This window comes from Neolamprologus brichardi, chromosome 7, assembly GCF_056152115.1.
Source record: "Neolamprologus brichardi isolate AB-2024 chromosome 7, ASM5615211v1, whole genome shotgun sequence".
NCBI classification, from domain to species: Eukaryota; Metazoa; Chordata; class Actinopteri; order Cichliformes; family Cichlidae; genus Neolamprologus; species Neolamprologus brichardi.
Genome location: NC_142110.1, coordinates 30,981,161 through 30,999,120, shown reverse-complemented (window position 1 = coordinate 30,999,120; position 17,960 = coordinate 30,981,161). Strand labels below are relative to the sequence as shown.

The 17,960-nt window shown below is 39.5% G+C and overlaps 1 protein-coding gene across 3 annotated transcripts; it reads left to right on the top strand.

The window, feature by feature from the left end:
- Positions 1 to 1,795: 1,795 nt before the first annotated feature.
- Positions 1,796 to 14,658, top strand: LOC118455770 (uncharacterized). 3 transcript variants are annotated; one of them, XM_035915617.2, is made up of 19 exons: positions 1,796 to 1,889; positions 2,359 to 2,480; positions 4,223 to 4,295; positions 4,407 to 4,449; positions 5,299 to 5,377; positions 6,682 to 6,770; positions 7,220 to 7,366; positions 7,493 to 7,544; positions 8,451 to 8,551; positions 8,917 to 9,002; positions 10,442 to 10,523; positions 10,615 to 10,700; positions 10,801 to 10,888; positions 12,000 to 12,048; positions 12,199 to 12,289; positions 12,427 to 12,527; positions 12,699 to 12,783; positions 14,068 to 14,172; positions 14,529 to 14,658. In XM_035915617.2, exons 2-19 carry the CDS (start codon positions 2,419 to 2,421, stop codon positions 14,631 to 14,633), a joined length of 1,524 nt encoding a protein of 507 aa, XP_035771510.2. In that variant the 5' UTR covers positions 1,796 to 1,889; positions 2,359 to 2,418; the 3' UTR covers positions 14,634 to 14,658. The 3 variants fall into 3 exon arrangements, with proteins under 3 accessions (XP_035771510.2, XP_035771506.2, XP_087700554.1); XM_035915613.2 differs by lacking the exons at positions 1,796 to 1,889; positions 2,359 to 2,480 and adding exons at positions 3,995 to 4,065; positions 5,115 to 5,192; XM_087844428.1 differs by lacking the exons at positions 1,796 to 1,889; positions 2,359 to 2,480 and adding an exon at positions 3,995 to 4,065.
- Positions 14,659 to 17,960: the final 3,302 nt, after the last annotated feature.

The window sequence follows — 17,960 nt, the reverse complement described above, 5'->3', positions numbered from 1 at the left end:
GAAGCCCAAATCTTTGGCTTTGGGCAATTTAAAGGACATGCTGTATTTACAGAAGCCTTTAATCTTTCATTTAGACCTTTAACGGAAACCACATCCATGTGGAATTCCTCATTGCATTTAATCAAGAATTAAATGATAAATTGATTTACACTGATCAGAGTTGGTTGAACTTCATGGGTATTAGTTGGTTCAGAAACAGAGACCAGTGAGAGTCCATTTCATCTGCTGTGCTGAAAATCAAAGCGACAGACCCCACTCCAGACTCTCACATCTGCCACGTGTGTTCAGTGTGAACCTGTTAAGAAAACAGGGCACCAGTGGCTGACCTGCCAGTTCTGCTGTTCTTTGGTGACTCCCAGCTGATCTGGTGTGCTGGTCCGTCACAGAGTCGGTCTCTGATATGCTCATAAGTGATGTGGTGCAGGTCGTTTTGCTGTGAACTTCCTGTTCCATGGAGCCCAGAGTTGTGTTTTTTGGTTAGAAAATGCCTAAAATACTGAAATGATCAAAGTTATAAAACCTTCAATGGCCCAAATTCAGCCTGAGTGGAAATTCAGGCATTTTGTTTTAAATAACAAGCAGATTTTGGACCAAATTTAGTGAAGTACATAATTCAAACGACATAAGCCACGTTAACACACCAAACAACAGGACTGACAGGCCCTTACTCTGTAGTAAGTATGGATAAAGTAGTTTATCTTTTCTCTTTTCTCTGCAGTGAAGCAATAAATATGATCAGTTATTACCCCGTGAGTGTCAATGACAGGCTATTGCATAAATTTTTCCTTTAGCCTGAACACACATTTGACCATATACAGCAAGTAAACACTAAACATTCAAGCCTGCATTTTTATTATCAGTGATAGATAACAGAAAGGTAACAAAGGCTAAAAATGTCTGTGGATTTCTCACTTTCAGCCCTTCTCCACCTCCTGTCATCTTTACTTCTTTATGAGTTTGTCGCCCCCTGTCTCTCCTCACTTCTAATTGCATATCTGCACGTTTCATGTATTTATAGCAGCCCAATCACTACAGTCTCTGGGTTACAGTTAGATTTATACTGCAGCTGAAGGTCTTTATAAAAAAACAAACACATTTACAATTTAATCCTGTGCTTGGCTAGAAGTTAGTGCAGCTTTTAAGGGGCTGAAATTTGAAGCACCTGGAAACAAATCAAAGATAAAGTTCGCACACTGCTGCTGTGTTTCATGTTTAATGTAAACAAACCTGTCTCAGAAAAAGTAAGACTTCAGCTAAAGAGGGTCAGGTTGCACCAACTGGTTTATTTTAACTGTGCATTACTTAACTATGCATTGAATATAAGTCACATGGACTTAATTTTAAGTTCAATCCATTTCATGTTATATTCATTTAGAAAAATATAGTCAACATTCATAAAAGTAACTTTAAAGAGTTTTAAAAACATAAAGTCATGAGTTTTTGTTGCACTACTGTGTTATGGAAAAAAGTGGAAAACCAGACAGAAAAACGTAGATAGTAAACTCAACCTGGATAAATACAATAAGTGAGCGCCACCTACTGTACAGAAGCTGTTATAAGAGAGAATATTAAAGCAAAGTGTAGAACATGAGTGGATTTCGTGTTACGTGTAGATTAAAAAGTGTTTTCCTCACTTTTTTCTGCACTTTGCTCTCACTCTCATCCTGTTAAATGCTGACCTGCTTGGCTCGGCTCTGTGTTTGGAGGTGTTGCTGGGTAACGGTCTACCTGCAGAGGGAAGTGTAGCTTACCTGTAAGCTGAGACTCAAAGAGCAGCTGTCAGACTGTGGAGCTGAGATGACTCGTCTGTGGGCTTAATCCAGCATCAATAAAACAACGAAATAACAGGAAAGAAGCCGATTTCCTGGCAGACACAAACACCTCCACAGGTGGGTTTTATTCCGCTGCTGCTGTTGGTGTTTGTAACTGGAGCTACAAAAAGGCACGTTTTGAGATTACCTTGCATCTGTGGCACCACCTGCAAGGGAAACTGCATGAAAATGTAAGGTTTGATCACCATTAAGAATTGAATTTTGCAAGAACCACAATTTGTGTTGAGTAAGGATATATTATGTGCACACCTGGAAGAACTTTGTATAGAGAATATGAGTATGAAATATCAGACTGTATTAACAATGAAAATCTTCATAATATGTTTTCGAAAACGAGTAAAAACTTTGGCTGCATTATTTCACTTTTTAGGGCTTATGAGCAAAAATTGATGTGATGCTCTTTAACAACACATTGGTACCTGTGCCTTTATTAGCAGCTGTTACTTGTTCTTACAGATTCAGTAAATTTCAGTTTAAAAAATTACATATTTTCATGATTGAAAAACAAACTATGTGCTTGTTACAGCTGTTACCTCAATAAAGCAAAACTGTGTGAGACAGAGACGGAGACACAGTAGGTGTGAAGATGGCATTGGCCAGCGGTCACTGGTTGGAGAAGGAGATAAAAGGAGAAGCCCCAAGTCCTAGGTGAGTGCGCCAACCTAAATAATATAAAGGTGGTGCTCTGATGCAGTATATACCACAAATAAACAGGTAAAAATCACTCTTGAAAGATTAGTGTATAAATGCTAACATATGATAATGCTTAGTATATTGTGACATTGTTATAGTGAAGGTTGTTTTACACGATACGATCAGGTCAGTAGACCATTAAAGTAATGAAATGAGTTTAATCACATTAAAACCTTAAACTTGCATTCTTTTAAATGACCAATAGGGGCCGACTCCTCTGGTTGCAAAAAATAAGTTTGGTTGGGTAGAAGTTTATGGGAAGCCCCCAGTTCCATTGCTGCGTGTCTTTTAAATAGTTTGGTGACTTTATTGGCTTCTTGAAGTGTTCCAGGTTTCTTGGTCAGCTTGGTTGTCCTGAGGTTTCTGGACATGGACAGATGGAGACCCAACAGCCGAGTAGTCATTCCTGTTGGAATTTGAGAACATGCCTAATTGGTGCATTGAAATTCACATTCTCTGTGGGGGAAACCACAAAACAGGCTTGTCACCGTCTGATGACAAAATTTATGTCAACTCATGGATGTTGAAAGTATAATTTAGGTATTAGGGTACTTCAGTGGATATCAGTGGACAATGTCACTCATGGCTACGTCAGTTTATATACCATATGTCCAGTCCAGTGATTTTAGATGGCGTGGGCTGCAAGAGGTCATTTTTTCAATTTGTAATTAAATTTTTATCACCATAAAAACAGAAATATTACATAACACAAACTTAAAAGATTTAAAAATGAAACATTACCACAAATTTTACATTATTCTTGATTTCTGGCTTATTTTGGCTCCTGATCTCTTTAATATAGCTCATTAGTGTAAGAGCTAAAATGCAGCACTATTGGCCAAAGTAAAGCTGTTGATAAAGAATCAACCTCAAACCAAACATCAGAAGATCAAAAGGAATCAACGACAACATGAAGCAGAAAATATGTCTTCGTATGCTAATGTGAATAAAGACTTTGGTGGGCTATAGAAGATTTTTTACATTTCAAAATGAGCTTGTAATAAGTAAAAGTCCTAAGTTTAGGAATGCCCAACTTAATGTCGTGCCAACATTTTCATCCACCTCATCATAATTCATTCCTGTAATAATTGGGCTCAAAATGGACTCAGTGAGCAGACTCAAACAGCTATTGGCAGTTTTTTGTAGCTTATTACAGTTGGCAATAGTTATTGATGACTACCAGTGGGACTGAGGGAGAGACTTTATAACAACGATGTGCAGACGAGCTCTGCTGGAAATGAGTTGCATTAACTGTAGTTCCAAAGGAGAAGGAATATGACTGTGAGTATTCCGAGTCTGGACCTTTGCCTTACATATCTCAGAGGTGGTTTTGGGGCTAAGAGGAGCATCAGCTCAGCAGGAGGAAATTCAGACACTCCGGGAATGAAGAGTGGGCAGGCAAGTTTGCTGAGGTCTTTCCCTTACAGGTTAATCAGCATTGCTGGGAGTGTTTACAGTCCACGGGCAGGTGAGTCTCCAAACAGAAATGTTTCCAGGAAAGGGTCCAAAAAGGTAACTAGGAGAGAGAAAGACACAATGGGTAAGATGACATTAAAGACTAATGTTCAAAGGTGGCCTAAAGTTCATCATATTGGTAAAAAACAACCTGGTGAAGAACTGCTGCACGCATAATACTGAGCTCAGTGAAGATGATGTCTGACCCGCTTCTATTTCTGTGTGTTTCTTTAAATCCACAGACACGGCCATGCTTTAGCTGTGGCTGGAGACGTTGCCTTTCTTTTCGGAGGTGCCTGCAGCATCAGTCAAGAGGTGAGACCACTGTTTATTTTTCTTTTTTATTCAGTCACAGTGAAACATGAGTGAAGCATGGAGCCTGGGTGGTCTGTGCTTCTGCTAATCAGTCTTTTCTGGTTGATTCAGGAGGGCAGTGTTGTTTACTTCAGTGACTTCTACATGCTAACAGGTACATGCAGCTGTAGTCCTGATGTGCTTTATCTTGCATGCATTTTTGGAGGTTTGGACTTCTGCAAGTGGTATTGAGCAAAGTTTTAGGATGTTAATTATGCTGAATTTAAAACCCATTTACTGAACTCAGTTTTAAGTTCACACACAGCCCAGTTTAATTAAAAAGTCACGACAAAAAAAAATCTTCTTCTTTAAATTGTACCATGATGATTAAAAACAGGAAAACAACCTAAAAAGCACCATAAGCTTTAGAAAACTGGGAGTAAAAAAATCTACAATAAATAAATAAAAAGAAAGAAAGTTATTATATTTTTCCAGTGGTTTGGAATAATTATCACATCTGATTAAAATTATCAGTATGTCCATTTACAGTGGCAAGGCCAGATTTATTTACACTATATAAAATATCATGAATACCAAAATAAAAGCCTCGCAGGGTTTTTTCTAAATAATTTTTGGCAAAAGCAAATTTATTTCTAATGTGTTTAAAACAGAAGATTAAAAACATACAAAGCAGTGTAGCTTTACAACGAAACAGCAAAATAAAACGTTAGAAAGAAGTAAAACACAAGTTAACATACACACACGCACAGTCACACAGACACTGAGTGTAGATTTGTGAGAACTAAAAGGCTTCAAGTCTATTTTTGAATGTATGCACAGATGTAACTGACCTCGGGTCGTCAGCAGGCAGCTCATTCCAAAGAAACATGACCACAGTAACTGAAAGCACCCTCACAGGTCACGGCACGTTTTTATGACCTCTTAACTTACTAACTGGTTTTAAATGACGTTATCAGATCAGTTATTTTGGCCTTTGCATTTGATGTTTTGGTGTTGTTTGTAGTGACTCCTGAAGATGTGACCTGGGAGGAGATTCCTCAGAGCGGAGACGTTCCCTCGGCCAGACAAGGGCACACTCTGTGGTAAAATACAGCACTGACTCTGAACTCTAATTATTGATAGTTTAAAACATTTTGAAATCAGTCAGTGTCAGAAAGAAATAGACATTTTTTTTAATAACGTTACATAAATTCTTTTCACATTTAGCATATTCTCCATTGAATCGAGACAGATAACAATAAATGAGGTGACTATCTTCAGAATTCAAAGCAATCAAGTGGACTTTGTGTGTCCTTCTCCTGCACACTTGCTTTGAACACCACCCAAAACCAAAGAATTTCTAGTGGTGAGATGCCTTTTCTCCTGCTGTGTGCTATATTTAGAAAAAAAGGTGTCATGGTTTTGGGTCTTCGACCCAGTTTTTATGTTTGTTATGGTTTATGTTCTAACCCTATATTGGTGTTTCTTGAGCTCAGTCTTCCCCAGTCTCATCCCTGTGTTTTTCAGCCTTCCCAGTCATGTACCCATGTCTGTTTTCTCCCCCGTCGCTCTGTCAAGCCCATGTATCTTAGTCTCGATCTCATTCTTTCTACTTCTTGTTTTATTTTAATAGTCTTATGTTTCATGTGTATTATGCTCAATTTTGCTTTCGTTGTCTTGTCAGTCAGATTAGTGTCAAATGTGTTCCCACCTGTGGCCTGTTCCCTCGTTATCCTCCTTGTGCATATGTTGTCTGTGTTTCCCTATTGATTGGTCAATAAGATCTAGAGGAGGTAGAATTCCTGATAAGGTTTCTCTGGCTGGACTTGAAGAAGGCTCATTAATGGTTGCACAGGATCTCTCACCTGGTTCACATTTGGTTACTTGAGTTATTTGTTGATTGTTAGCGTTGGTCTCCATCGCTTTCCATGTATTATGTAAATCTGCACTCACAGACATGTCATGGTGGCAACTCGAACCAGCAACTGGTTTTCCAAGACAAGTTTTATTGTGAAAAACAAACTCCATCTTATGATGAAGCCTCCATCGTAATTTATTCATTTGTGTTTCTCTTGAATTATATTCAAAGCTCAAGGAACTATCCTGTAAAAAGACAGTTTTTTAAGTTCAGTGATAGCACAATGACTGTAATGTTCCTCCATCCGTGTGCATGTCCTCTTCTAACTGAGCTTCTCCCACCATTATAAAAGCCCAAGACCGATAGACTAATGCTATCGGTCTTGCGCCAGGACACTCACGTTAGGTTATGTTATAATAAATAGTTCTGTTGAATATTCAAGGTTACAAATGTTGAGCAAAATAGTCATAATTAGAGTTGTAGTTCTCGCAATGCTACAACACACTGATGCATTTTTACTGTAAACACCATGTTTTGTTTCCTTCTCAGTGTTGTGAAAGGAAGGCTGTATCTGTTTGGAGGAGCGTCCAGTCCTGATGCCACTGAGTGTCTGCCAGGAGTCCACAGCTTTGATATAGGTGAGGATGTACAGCAGCTAGAAGAAACAATGAACTAGTTTAGTTTGATTTGTGTTGTGTGTGGGTCATATAAAACATGACCAAAGTTTCAAATAGTGAGGTTAGGGTCGGTACAAGTAATGACTGAGCCAAAAAGTCAGACACTTTTTTTCTACTCTAGGCTTTGTATGATGTCATAGAGTGTGTATATACCTAAATGGGATTCTCAGGCACAGAAGTCGCACCCAGCTGCTGTTCAAAACCTTGTTTGGGAAGGAAGAAGGTTGGCTTTAAGAGAGAGAAGCTACAATGGCACAGTATGAAACTGATGAGGTTAATTTTAAACTATTATTTGTGCAAAGCTACTCTGGTAGCTTTAATTTTACTCTAATTTACTCCAAAATGAAAAGAAGCAGAATGGGCCCCCCATAGTGACGTCCATACTTCATTAGGTTTCCATGTCCTGACAGTAACTCTGACCTGGGAGTGCTTAGCGGTTGGGGGTGTGGCCCTCAGAGCTCTAAGACACTGCTCTGCGGCTGCTGGCGAAAACATCTACGTGTATGGAGGTGCTGTGGAGGGGAATCCAACTGATGACCTCATGGTGTTCAACACAGGTAAAAAAAAAAATTATACTTATGCAGCTTTCAGCTTCCTTCTTCTTTTTTTCAATAAAAACGAATCACCCTATTTACATATGTTTTAACATTTAAGATTCTGATGTCCTTTCTGCTCTGTTTCAGTGTCTCTCACCTGGACACCGGTCAAAACGAGTGGATCTCTGCCTTCTGCCCTGTGAGACTTCTTCTCTGACACACTGTCAACAAAAACTGTAGTTCAAGCTTCAGAGTCATGGCTCAGTGAAGGAATTTAGCATCAGATGTCATGAGACACAAAGACAGCATTCAGAAACAAAAAGCAAGCTGTTTATTTAGCTAATAAAAGGCCAACACGTAAATTTAAAGCTGAGGCAAAATAACAAAATCCAAGGACCTCAGAGAAATGTGAGAGGAAAGCTACATGTACAGGGCTCAGCTGAAAGACTTACAAACACAGGAACACAGCGAGGGGTACCGTGGGCAGAGGAAACAGCTGGGTGACAAGAAACAGGTGGAACTGATCAAGGATAACGAGAGAGCAGAAATGCAGTGTTACGAAAAAGCATTTCCCAGTTTTTAAGTTTTTTTTTTTTTTGCATATTTCTCACACTTAGATGTTTCAGATTGTGAAACTAATTTTAATATTATAAAAAGATAACTGGACTAAATACAGATAGGTTTGCATAGCTTTCATCCTTTAATAGATGAAATCATCATTTAAAATCTCAGCTATCTTTGTACAATATGAAAAATTTGTTGGCTGAACATGTAAGTGTGACAAATATGAAAAAAAAAAAGAAATCAAGAAGGGGGCAAATACTTTTTATGTTATTAAACTAAAAGCAGAGCACAAAAGAGATGGATTTACCAAAATAAAATAGGAAGTGACTAACTGAACACTGAGATAAACCGTTACCACACTCAGGAGCAGGAACATGATAATAAAAATGTCTAATCTAAATAATACTTTAGGCCCCAAAACTTCAAGGTCCAGGACCACGACTATCAGATTTTCATAAAAACAATGACAAATCTATTTTGGCAGCATACTAATCTATGAAACCCAAAAAATCTGACAGATGTGTCCTTTTTCTGTATGTAGATGGGGTCAGAGTTGTGCTGTGGTTGGAGATCAGGTGTTCATGTTTGGAGGTTATGGAGCAGAAGGAGACTTCTGTAAAGACCTCTATGTTCTCAATACAGGTAAGAGCTAAGCTGAGGCCTTTTCCAGTTAGTTTTACATAGCACATAATAATTACACTTGGTGGGAGATGGAGATGATCATAGAGATCCACTAAATATTAGTGCAGCTTTGGATTACTCACTTTAAAATGACCAGATAGATTTATTTATGCAACTTTATTTCTTGCACACGATCAAACAAAAAGTTTCTATTTACACAAATGTCAGAGATTTAAACAGTGTATGTTGAACTGCATCAGAATTTACAGGTGTATCTAGAAAAGATCATTCATGCTTATATATACAGCAAATATACAAATGAAGTCTAACACATGACTCTTATGACTTCATCTGACCTTTGACCTTTATGTCCTTTGGGTTTTAAGAGAACCTGCAGTGGCAGAAAATGGAGGTGAAAGGAGAATCACCTGCAGCCTGCAGCGGACAAACACTGACTGCACACCATGATAAGGTACACACACACACACACTCACACTCACTCACACACACACACACACACACACACTGAAATGAACTGTATGAATGTACTAGTAGCAGAGGTGCTGGAAAGAAAAAACCCCACTATTATATATTTTACTTATTATTGAATTGGTGTGACTATAATTAATTTGTTTCTACCTATGCCATGCTTTGGAGAACCAGCTGTACTAAAATTAATATTACCTTAATATTAATATTTTAACCATCCAACCATCCATTTTTCTGCAGTTTATCTAGGCAACAGTCTGAAATACCCAGACCTTCCTCTCTCTGGCTGCTTGGGCCTTAATATTAAAAGAAAAAAACAACACGTAAAAAAAATGTTAGAGAGGTGGGAAGAGTAAAGGTAAGGTCTTATAGGTAGTTGTGAGGCTGGACAGTAAGGAAGTAGAAAGGATACTTTCAGGATCTCATGAATGTAGGATATATGAGAAAGGTGGACAGTTACCACCTCTCTCAAGTGGAAGGGAGGGCAGCTGTGGAAAGTTAGTTGGTCCAGTTGACATATCTGTGGAGGTATGGAGATCTCCAGGAGAAAAGACAGTGGACTTTTAAACAGAGTACTTAATATAACCTTGGAAAATGAGGATGCCTGAGGACTGGAGAAGTATGCTTCTACTGATTTTTAAGAACAAGTCTGGTATAGAGAAGGTGTAACAGTGAAGCTGCAAGGAGCAGAGATAGTGATGGTAGATGAGGATGGGTGTAAATGCTTGGAGTCAGCCTTCTAAAGCAACAGACAGTGCAGTGAATTTGTGCCCATTATAGAAGCAAGAAATGCAACAAATATTTAAACTTTATTCAGTTTGCATGTGTGCATATAATTACATTAGAGGACCTCCGTTTTCATGCTCACAGCAATATATAATAGTCCCTTTAGGTTCTGGATCAGCCATGGTTAAATATTTTTATCATACATCCACCCTGACCTCCTCCCTGTGCTGACTGTATGCCTCCATGAGCTCACCGTCCTTCTTTTTTCCCCCTGTCATAATTATTCTGACCACTAGAAGGTGTTGCCACAATGTCTTTATTTTTCTTTATTGTTATTTATAGTGAATCTTTTCTCAGTGTTTTTAAAAACACTGAAATAAAGTAGTTTTATTTAGCTACTGAAAACTGATACTTGCTATATGCGAGCCTCTGTAGCCGCTATATCCTTAAAGCTGTATAAAAATAACAGTATTAAAACAAGTAGGATATTATTTTTTAAATCACAAGAAAAATTGAGAAAACAAAATAAACAAAAAAGCTGTTAAGACGGAAATATACAATTATCAAAATATATTATTTGTAAAGCAAAATAACTGTAGCTTTAAAAAAACAGTCACGTTGACTCCTGAATACAATATTTTGTTTTGTTTTTGTATTTACTTTTTTGTTTATTACTTTTGGAAAAATCTCATGTAGGACATCTACCTGTTTGGTGGCAAAAGCACCAATGAGGATGGCACAGTGACGTCGTCCAGTGAAATCCACAAACTCAGTATTGGTGGGTTGGATGCTGCAGAGAAGTTAAAACTGTGACTCGTGTAAATCTGAAGAGTTTAAGTCTGTAAATACTTCACACTGTGTGTCTGCAGCGAAAACAAAGTGGAAGGTCCCGCTCTACGTCGGGATTCCTCCGACACGTCGGCATGGACACACCGCCTTCATCCTTCACAGCCATGTCAGCAAAAATAACATTTATTGTTGTAGAGGTTTTTTTTATTATTACTGTGATGTGATATGAAATAAAGTGTTTCTTTTTGTGCCTACTTGATTGGCAGCTGTATGTGTTTGGAGGGAAGAACGAAGAGCAGAATTTCAATGACCTAAAGGTGATGAAGCTCATTAACCCATCAGAGAGGCAACCAGGTACGTTATAGTGTATTAAAGGCAAACATATTTGGCTCTTGTTAAAAAGCACAGGAGCTGCAGTGGCAAAGCTGTCCACATGATGGTGCTAGAGGAGAGGTCAAATGGTCATTTAAATAGGCACAACAGGAATGGATTCAGATTTTACACACTTTATTGTGCAGTACTTTTAAATTTTAAATTGATAAATTTAAAATCAAAAGTACTGCTTTTTTTTAAATGTCACATCAAACTCATTCCAGAAAAACAAAGAAAGAAAAGTTTTTCAATTTCACACACCCCCCACAGCCACAGTATGTCTTCTTCTACATTAAATGCAGCTTTTGGAACTAAAGTCACAGTAGCTGTTTCTTTAGATTCTTTTCAAACCATTTTTAAACACAGGAATTAACAATGAGTAGTTATAATAAAATGTGAAAAAAAAAAGAGTCTTTGTGCTCTCTGAGTTCTTTAAAAGCCATCTGGCAAATGTCAAGTAGGCTGACGTATCTTGTTACCTCTCCATAGTGGAGACAATTCAACCTTGCTTCAGTCAAGGAGTGCTGCTAAAATTGTTCCTTGATCTCGCTGACCAAGTAACTTCTTATTTACTGAGTTTGGACAGGTAGCTGTTCCTAACAAAGTGTCCTAGTGGTTACAAACTTCCTCCACTTTACAAATACTAACATCCTTGTGTTTCTGAGAACACTCAGAGCTTCAGACATGGTTTTTCTGAACTGTTTGCTACTCATTTAAATTAGCACAGATGGACTCCAAGTTGGAGATACATATCGAGGATATTTAAAGCAAACAAGATGCACCTGCTCACAGTTTGGAGCCACAGCAAAGGGATGGATTATTTTTTTTTTAAATGGAAGATTTTAGTTTTTCATTTAATACACTGAAATACAAGTTTTCAATCATGAAGTCTTAATGATTAATGAAACTGCCAATTAAAATTAAGCATACAACATGAAGAAAAAAACTGAGGGGGATCTATTTGATCATCATTATGTGAGTTCAATAGCTCTCATTACATTTACATAATTTACAGCACTGCACTTGCCCCATGTGAACTCACAGATGAACTTTATGTGTCAGACTGAAAAACAAAAAACTTCTGTCTCCACAGTGATGAAGGAGATCCTGTCAGAGTTTGGTCTCCAGGGTATCAGCCACAGGTCAGCAGCTGCTGTCTGTGTGTGCACATCGGCTCTCTTTCATATGTGTGTGTGTGTGTGTGTGCCATTTGAGCCTCTTGTCATGCTCTGTTTGAGTCTCATATCTCGGTTTTAACTCACTGGTTTCATTCTGGTTTTGACCGTTAACAGCTTCACTCCCACAAAAGTTCCCAACGTCCGCTACGAGCTGAGCGAGGCAGCTCCATCCGTCCAGCAGAAGAACACGATGGTGAATCCACAGGTGTCAACATAATACACTCGCCTTCATTCATTCTTTTCAAATGGTGGTAAAAAGTCATGCAGATTCAGAGGGTTGGAAGACCGGGGTGAAACTCTGGTTACTATGCAACGCAGATAAAATTGCATTTCCTGCTGCAGGTGTTTGTCCACAGAGACTTCAGCGCAGTGCGTGATCAGGCAATGACAATGATCCAAACAGCATTCACACTGCTGGACCAGGACTTCCACAAACTAGATCGGTACATGCACATCTTCATTTACACATTTAACTACAACTCAAAGGGCAAGAACATGCATGAGGTGACCCACTGTAGGAGCTCATCAGGCTAAAGGTTTAACTGCCTCACCTCTAAACATCATATTTCCTGTGCTCATCCTTCTAAGGCTGAATGTGGTTTTTTTTCTTTCAGAGAGAAGTCAGAGCTGACTAAAGCTGCAGCTGCTCTGCAAAGAGAGAAAGATGCTCATGAAGCACATAGACAACAACAACAACAGGTTCAACAGCCTTCTAACATCGACCAAGTCAACAGTGAAGCCCTCGGGGGCTGGGGCAGGTTTAGGCTGCATGCTACATGAGTATAGTTTCAGAAACCTTGTAGATATATAGTCTTTACAGTTATTCTGTACTCCTGGTATAAGGATGGTGCTATTAATGTGTAAAAGCTCCAGATAAAGGGGTCAATGTGAATGTAATCCAAGCTGAAATTGGTAACTAACTATTATTTACAAAGAATATTTACAGAAACTTGGGATACACAAGACAAGGGTGCAGATTGTAAAATCAAAAAAGAGGAAAAACAATTCTGTTTAAAATATACAGCAGATTATTTAAACGGATAAATACAAGAAGGGCAATAAAATCGAGTAAACTCAGGAAAGAATGAGATGGAAAAGAGGTCAGTGACTCTGCTGACCTGCCTCTCTCTTTAGATTTACATGTACAGGCTTCAGGCCTCAAACCTGAACCTTTCCCCTCTCATCCTCCTTGAATGGAGTGACCTCATGCTGCTGCCGAGCCAAATTATGGATCCGCTGCTTTGATCTGCTTGTGCAGAAATGTTACGAAAACGACCCAAGAAGGCGAGGTCATCGTATGTGCAGTTTGGCATCAAGCTCTAAAGCAACAAGAGGGCAGGAAGTGAACACAGGACCACTAGTGACTCCTGTTTTAGTCCTGTGAAATCCCCCTGAGTGGACCACTTGTGATTGGTGTATTGTAAGTTTCTGCATGTGATCCCAAAATGCTGGAACAGTATTTGAGGACAAAATTTAAGCTGCTCAGACCTTTCAAAGTTTAACAGTAAAAACTGGAAATGAATTTAAAAACAAATCAGGAACTTTATCCTGGTTCTTGTTACATTAAGTCCATTTAATCCTAATCTAACCCATTAACTTTTTACACACACTAACCCATTAATCTAATCTAACATAAAACCATTACATTTTTATCTGATCACTAACCTAATTCAATGCATGAGAGGAAGTCAGTAAATGTAGTGCAATCCAGTATCATCTAGTTATTTAAACCTAATCACATGTTAATCAGTGATATATCGTTTCTAATATTTTTTGTAAGATGTTTTAATCTGTTTTATGATTTATTTTACTTAATAGAGCAATTTTATCGTGCAATTCTGCTTTTGTCTGCCATTTTCATATTTCGGGTGTTTTGACCCAGGATATACTTTATTTACACAAGTGTGTGTGTGTGTGTGTGTGTGTGTGTGTGTGTGTGTGTGTGTGTGTGTGTGTGTGTGTGTGTGTGTGTGTGTGTGTCAGGAGCTGCAGGAGATGCTGGACAGACATCGCTCTCAGAATGAAGCTTGGCTTCGAGCGAGAGCTGAGGAGAATGACCGAGAGAGGAGGGAGCTCTGCAGACTCAGAGTCAGTAAAACAAGTAAACACACTAACACACACGCACACTCTGCTTCACTAACATATTTTTGCATTTCATGCATGTAAACAGGAAACAAGCCAGTCATTAAACAAATAAAATAAGTTTTCTAACTTCCTGGTTTACGTCCACACTGTGCTGCACATTACAGCTTCACTGTTTCCAGCGCTGGCTTTGGGAAACGATCAGAATGTGAAATCACTGATGTTATTTTCAGTTTAAGGTGTCTTTATGACAGCTTAGCAGACAAAAATCCATGGTAAACTGTTGTACATGCAGTCCTGGTTATCAGTTAGTCATTATTTGAGATATGTGGGAGTGTTAAATTTGATGTGTCTCTCCTCAGGAGGAGGTGTTACAGGAGCAGGAGAGACTGAAAGAGGAGCAGAGCAACATCCAGAAACGCAGCGAACACCTCCTCTCCATCATGCAGCAGTTCAAAGGAATGTGAGATAGATGGATAGACTGATGGAAAGAGAGAAATAAACAATTTTTGCGATCATAAGTCTAAGATTTGTGTCATTATCTACAATTTTGTACTTGGTATCTAATAATTACGATTTTGAATGGCAACTCCCCCCCCCCCCCCCCCCCCCCCCTCAGCAACATAGTTTTTGTTTCTTTGGAGGTAATCATACTTAGACAAGAGGGTCGAGTGCTGCATTATTAGAAAAATACAGTTTTCTTAGCAAGCTACACCCATAACTGCCCACACAGATACCTGCTGAGTAGTGCTAAATGACGGACTGATGAAAAAGTAGAATTGCACTGACTCTGGAGCATGAAATTCTCAGATGGTCTGTCCCTCACAGAAAGCCATTTTCTTTTTGTCAGATAATCTGACTAAAGATCTCCAAAAGGCATCTGTGAAGGTTCTCAGTCATCCAGGTCATCGTAGTCTAAGGAGCTTGGAAAGAAAAGCGTCTGGACTTCTTTAAGTTGCTTGAAGACGTTTCACCTCTCATCCGAGAAGCTTCTTCAGGTCTAGGGGTAAAATGGTGGAGAGTCCCAGATTTAAACCTAGTGGGAGTTTCCCCCCAAAGAGGGACAAAAGGACCCCCTGATGATCCTATGTTGTACCTAATCACATGAGCCAAGGTGTGAAAGCGGGTGTGGGTCCCAATCAGCCAGGGTTTCGGGTGAGCTCATTGTGAAACCTGGCCCCACCCTATCATGTGATTTCCTGAGGTCAGATGGCCCAGGATGTGAGTGGGCGTTAAGGCGTCTGGGAAGGGATCTCAAAACTGCATTATAGATGGCAGAGAGTTGGTGTCATAAACCACCGCCTCTGTTCAAAGATGGTCGCTCACAGTGGACATAGATGGCTTCTTTCACTCCTCTTTCAAACCATCTGTCCTCTCTGTCCAAAATGTGAACATTGGCATCCTCGAAAGAGTGTCCTTTATCCTTAAGATGCAGATGGACTGCTGCGTCTTGTCCTGTGGAGGTGGCTCTTCTATGTTGTGCCATGCGCTTGTGAAGTGGCTGTTTGGTCTCTCCAATGTAGAGGTCTGAGCATTCCTCGCTGCACTGTACAGCATACACCACATTGTTAAGTTTGCGTACACATAAACTTAACAATGGTGAAGTCCAGACGCTTTTCTTTCCAAGCTCCTTAGATATCCATCCATCCATCCATTCGCTTCTGCTTATCCTTTCCAGGGTCGCGGGGGGCGCTGGAGCCTATCCCAGCTGTCATAGGGCGAGAGGCGGGGTACACCCTGGACATGTCGCCAGTCTGTCGCAGGGCCAACACACAGGGACAGACAACCATTCGCACTCACATTCATTCGCACATTCACACCTAGTGACAATTTGGATTATCCAATTAACCTATCCCCACAAGCTGCATGTCTTTGGACGGTGGGAGGAAGCCGGAGTGCCCGGAGGGAACCCACGCAAACACGGGGAGAACATGCAAACTCCACACAGAAAGATCCCGGCCTGATGTTGGAATTGAACTCAGGACCTTCTTGCTGTGCGGCAACAGTGCTAACCACCGTGCCACCGTGCTGCCCAGAGATAGAGATGTTAGATATCCAAAATTCACAAATGCCATGAAATACTTGAGCTATTGAGTTCCAGTGACTCTATTTAGACAAAGGGAGAACTTAAGAGGCCAGAACTGTTTTGTAAACATGTTTATTTCTGCTGTAAAGCTGAATATTTTAACATGGGACTCTATGGAGATTGACTCACTTTTGGTTCCTCTGGTGGACACTGGAGGAACTGCAGCTCACACTTGTTTCCTTGTTTTATTTGTTTGCCGGGAAAAGCAGACACCATCTGAGTGTTCACAAGAAGACGATAACCAGTTTCAGGGTGATTTTTTTTTCTTTTTTGTTGTCTGTCTGTACACAAGTCGCTGAACCATGACGAGCTCCAGAACAGCTGCGTGATTCACAGCAGAATTACTGGAAGCACAGTAAAAAGGCACCTGTAGAACATTTTGTTTATCTGATGAAACCGTGGATATGAAGTATTTTATTCTACTTTAAAGGGGGAAGTTCAAGCTGTTCCACATTTTATTGTAATTATTGCTGGGGATTTTAACATCCATGTGGACAACCCTCAGGACAAAGGGACTAAAGACCTGAGTAACACTCTGGGCAATTTTGGGCTGACTCAGCATGTAACAGATGCCACACATAATAGAGGACACACTCTTGACCTACTGATCTCCAAGGGCCTGAGCATTTCGAAGGTTACTGTGTCTGATGTGGGCCTGTCTGATCATTACTGTGTTTTCTTTAAAAGTAAAATCTCAGCCCACACAAATATATCAACAGCAGTGATCACAAAACGGTGTATAACTGAACACAGTAGTGAGATCTTTAACCAACTCTTCCCATTAACACCTGACCTGTCCAGAGGTTCAGTCAATGAGCTAGTCAATAGCTTCAATGCTAAAATGTTAAATGTAATGGATACAATTGCTCCCATTAAGGTGAAGGTTATTTCTGGAAGGAAAAAGTCTCCATGGAGAAACTCCACACTAGTGAAAAATGAAAAGCTGAGCGCAGATAGAGAAAAACAAACCTCCAGGTTCAGTATGACATCTATAAAGAAAAAATTCACAATTATAAATTTACAACTGAGGAGTGCAAGGAGGTCCTACTTCTCTGACATCATCACCAAAAACAGCCATAATGCTCGGGTCTTATTATCTACAGTTGACAGGCTAACAAACCCTCCTGTGTCAGTGGCAGCTGAACTTCATTCAACCATGGCCTGCAATGACTTCGCCAAATTCTTCACAGAAAAAATCCAAAAGATTAGACAAGCAATTGGTACATCAACAGCAGATCCAGAATATATACTGTGTCCACCGAAAAACTGTTTAAACACCATGAAACAGTTTCACCCTATTAACAGCAAAGACCTGGAGGACATCTTAGGTCAACTGAACTCCTCCTCTTGCTGTTTAGATGTCCTGCCAACAAGTTTTTTCAAAAAGGTCTCAAAGACTTTGGAGTCAGACCTGTTACAGATCGTCAACTTTTCTTTAATATCAGGTGTGTTTCCAGAACCACTAAAAACTGCTGTAATAAAACCTATACTGAAAAAGGACAATCTTGACAAGACACAAATGAACAACTACAGGCCAATCTCAAATCTCCCATTTTTAAGTAAGATCATTGAAAAAGCAGTTTCTCAACAGCTCAATTACTTCTTAAAACAGAATAACTGCTATGATGCCTTCCAGTCAGGTTTTAGACAGAACCACAGCACTGAAACCGCTCTGACCAATGTGTTTAATGACATATGTCTGAACACA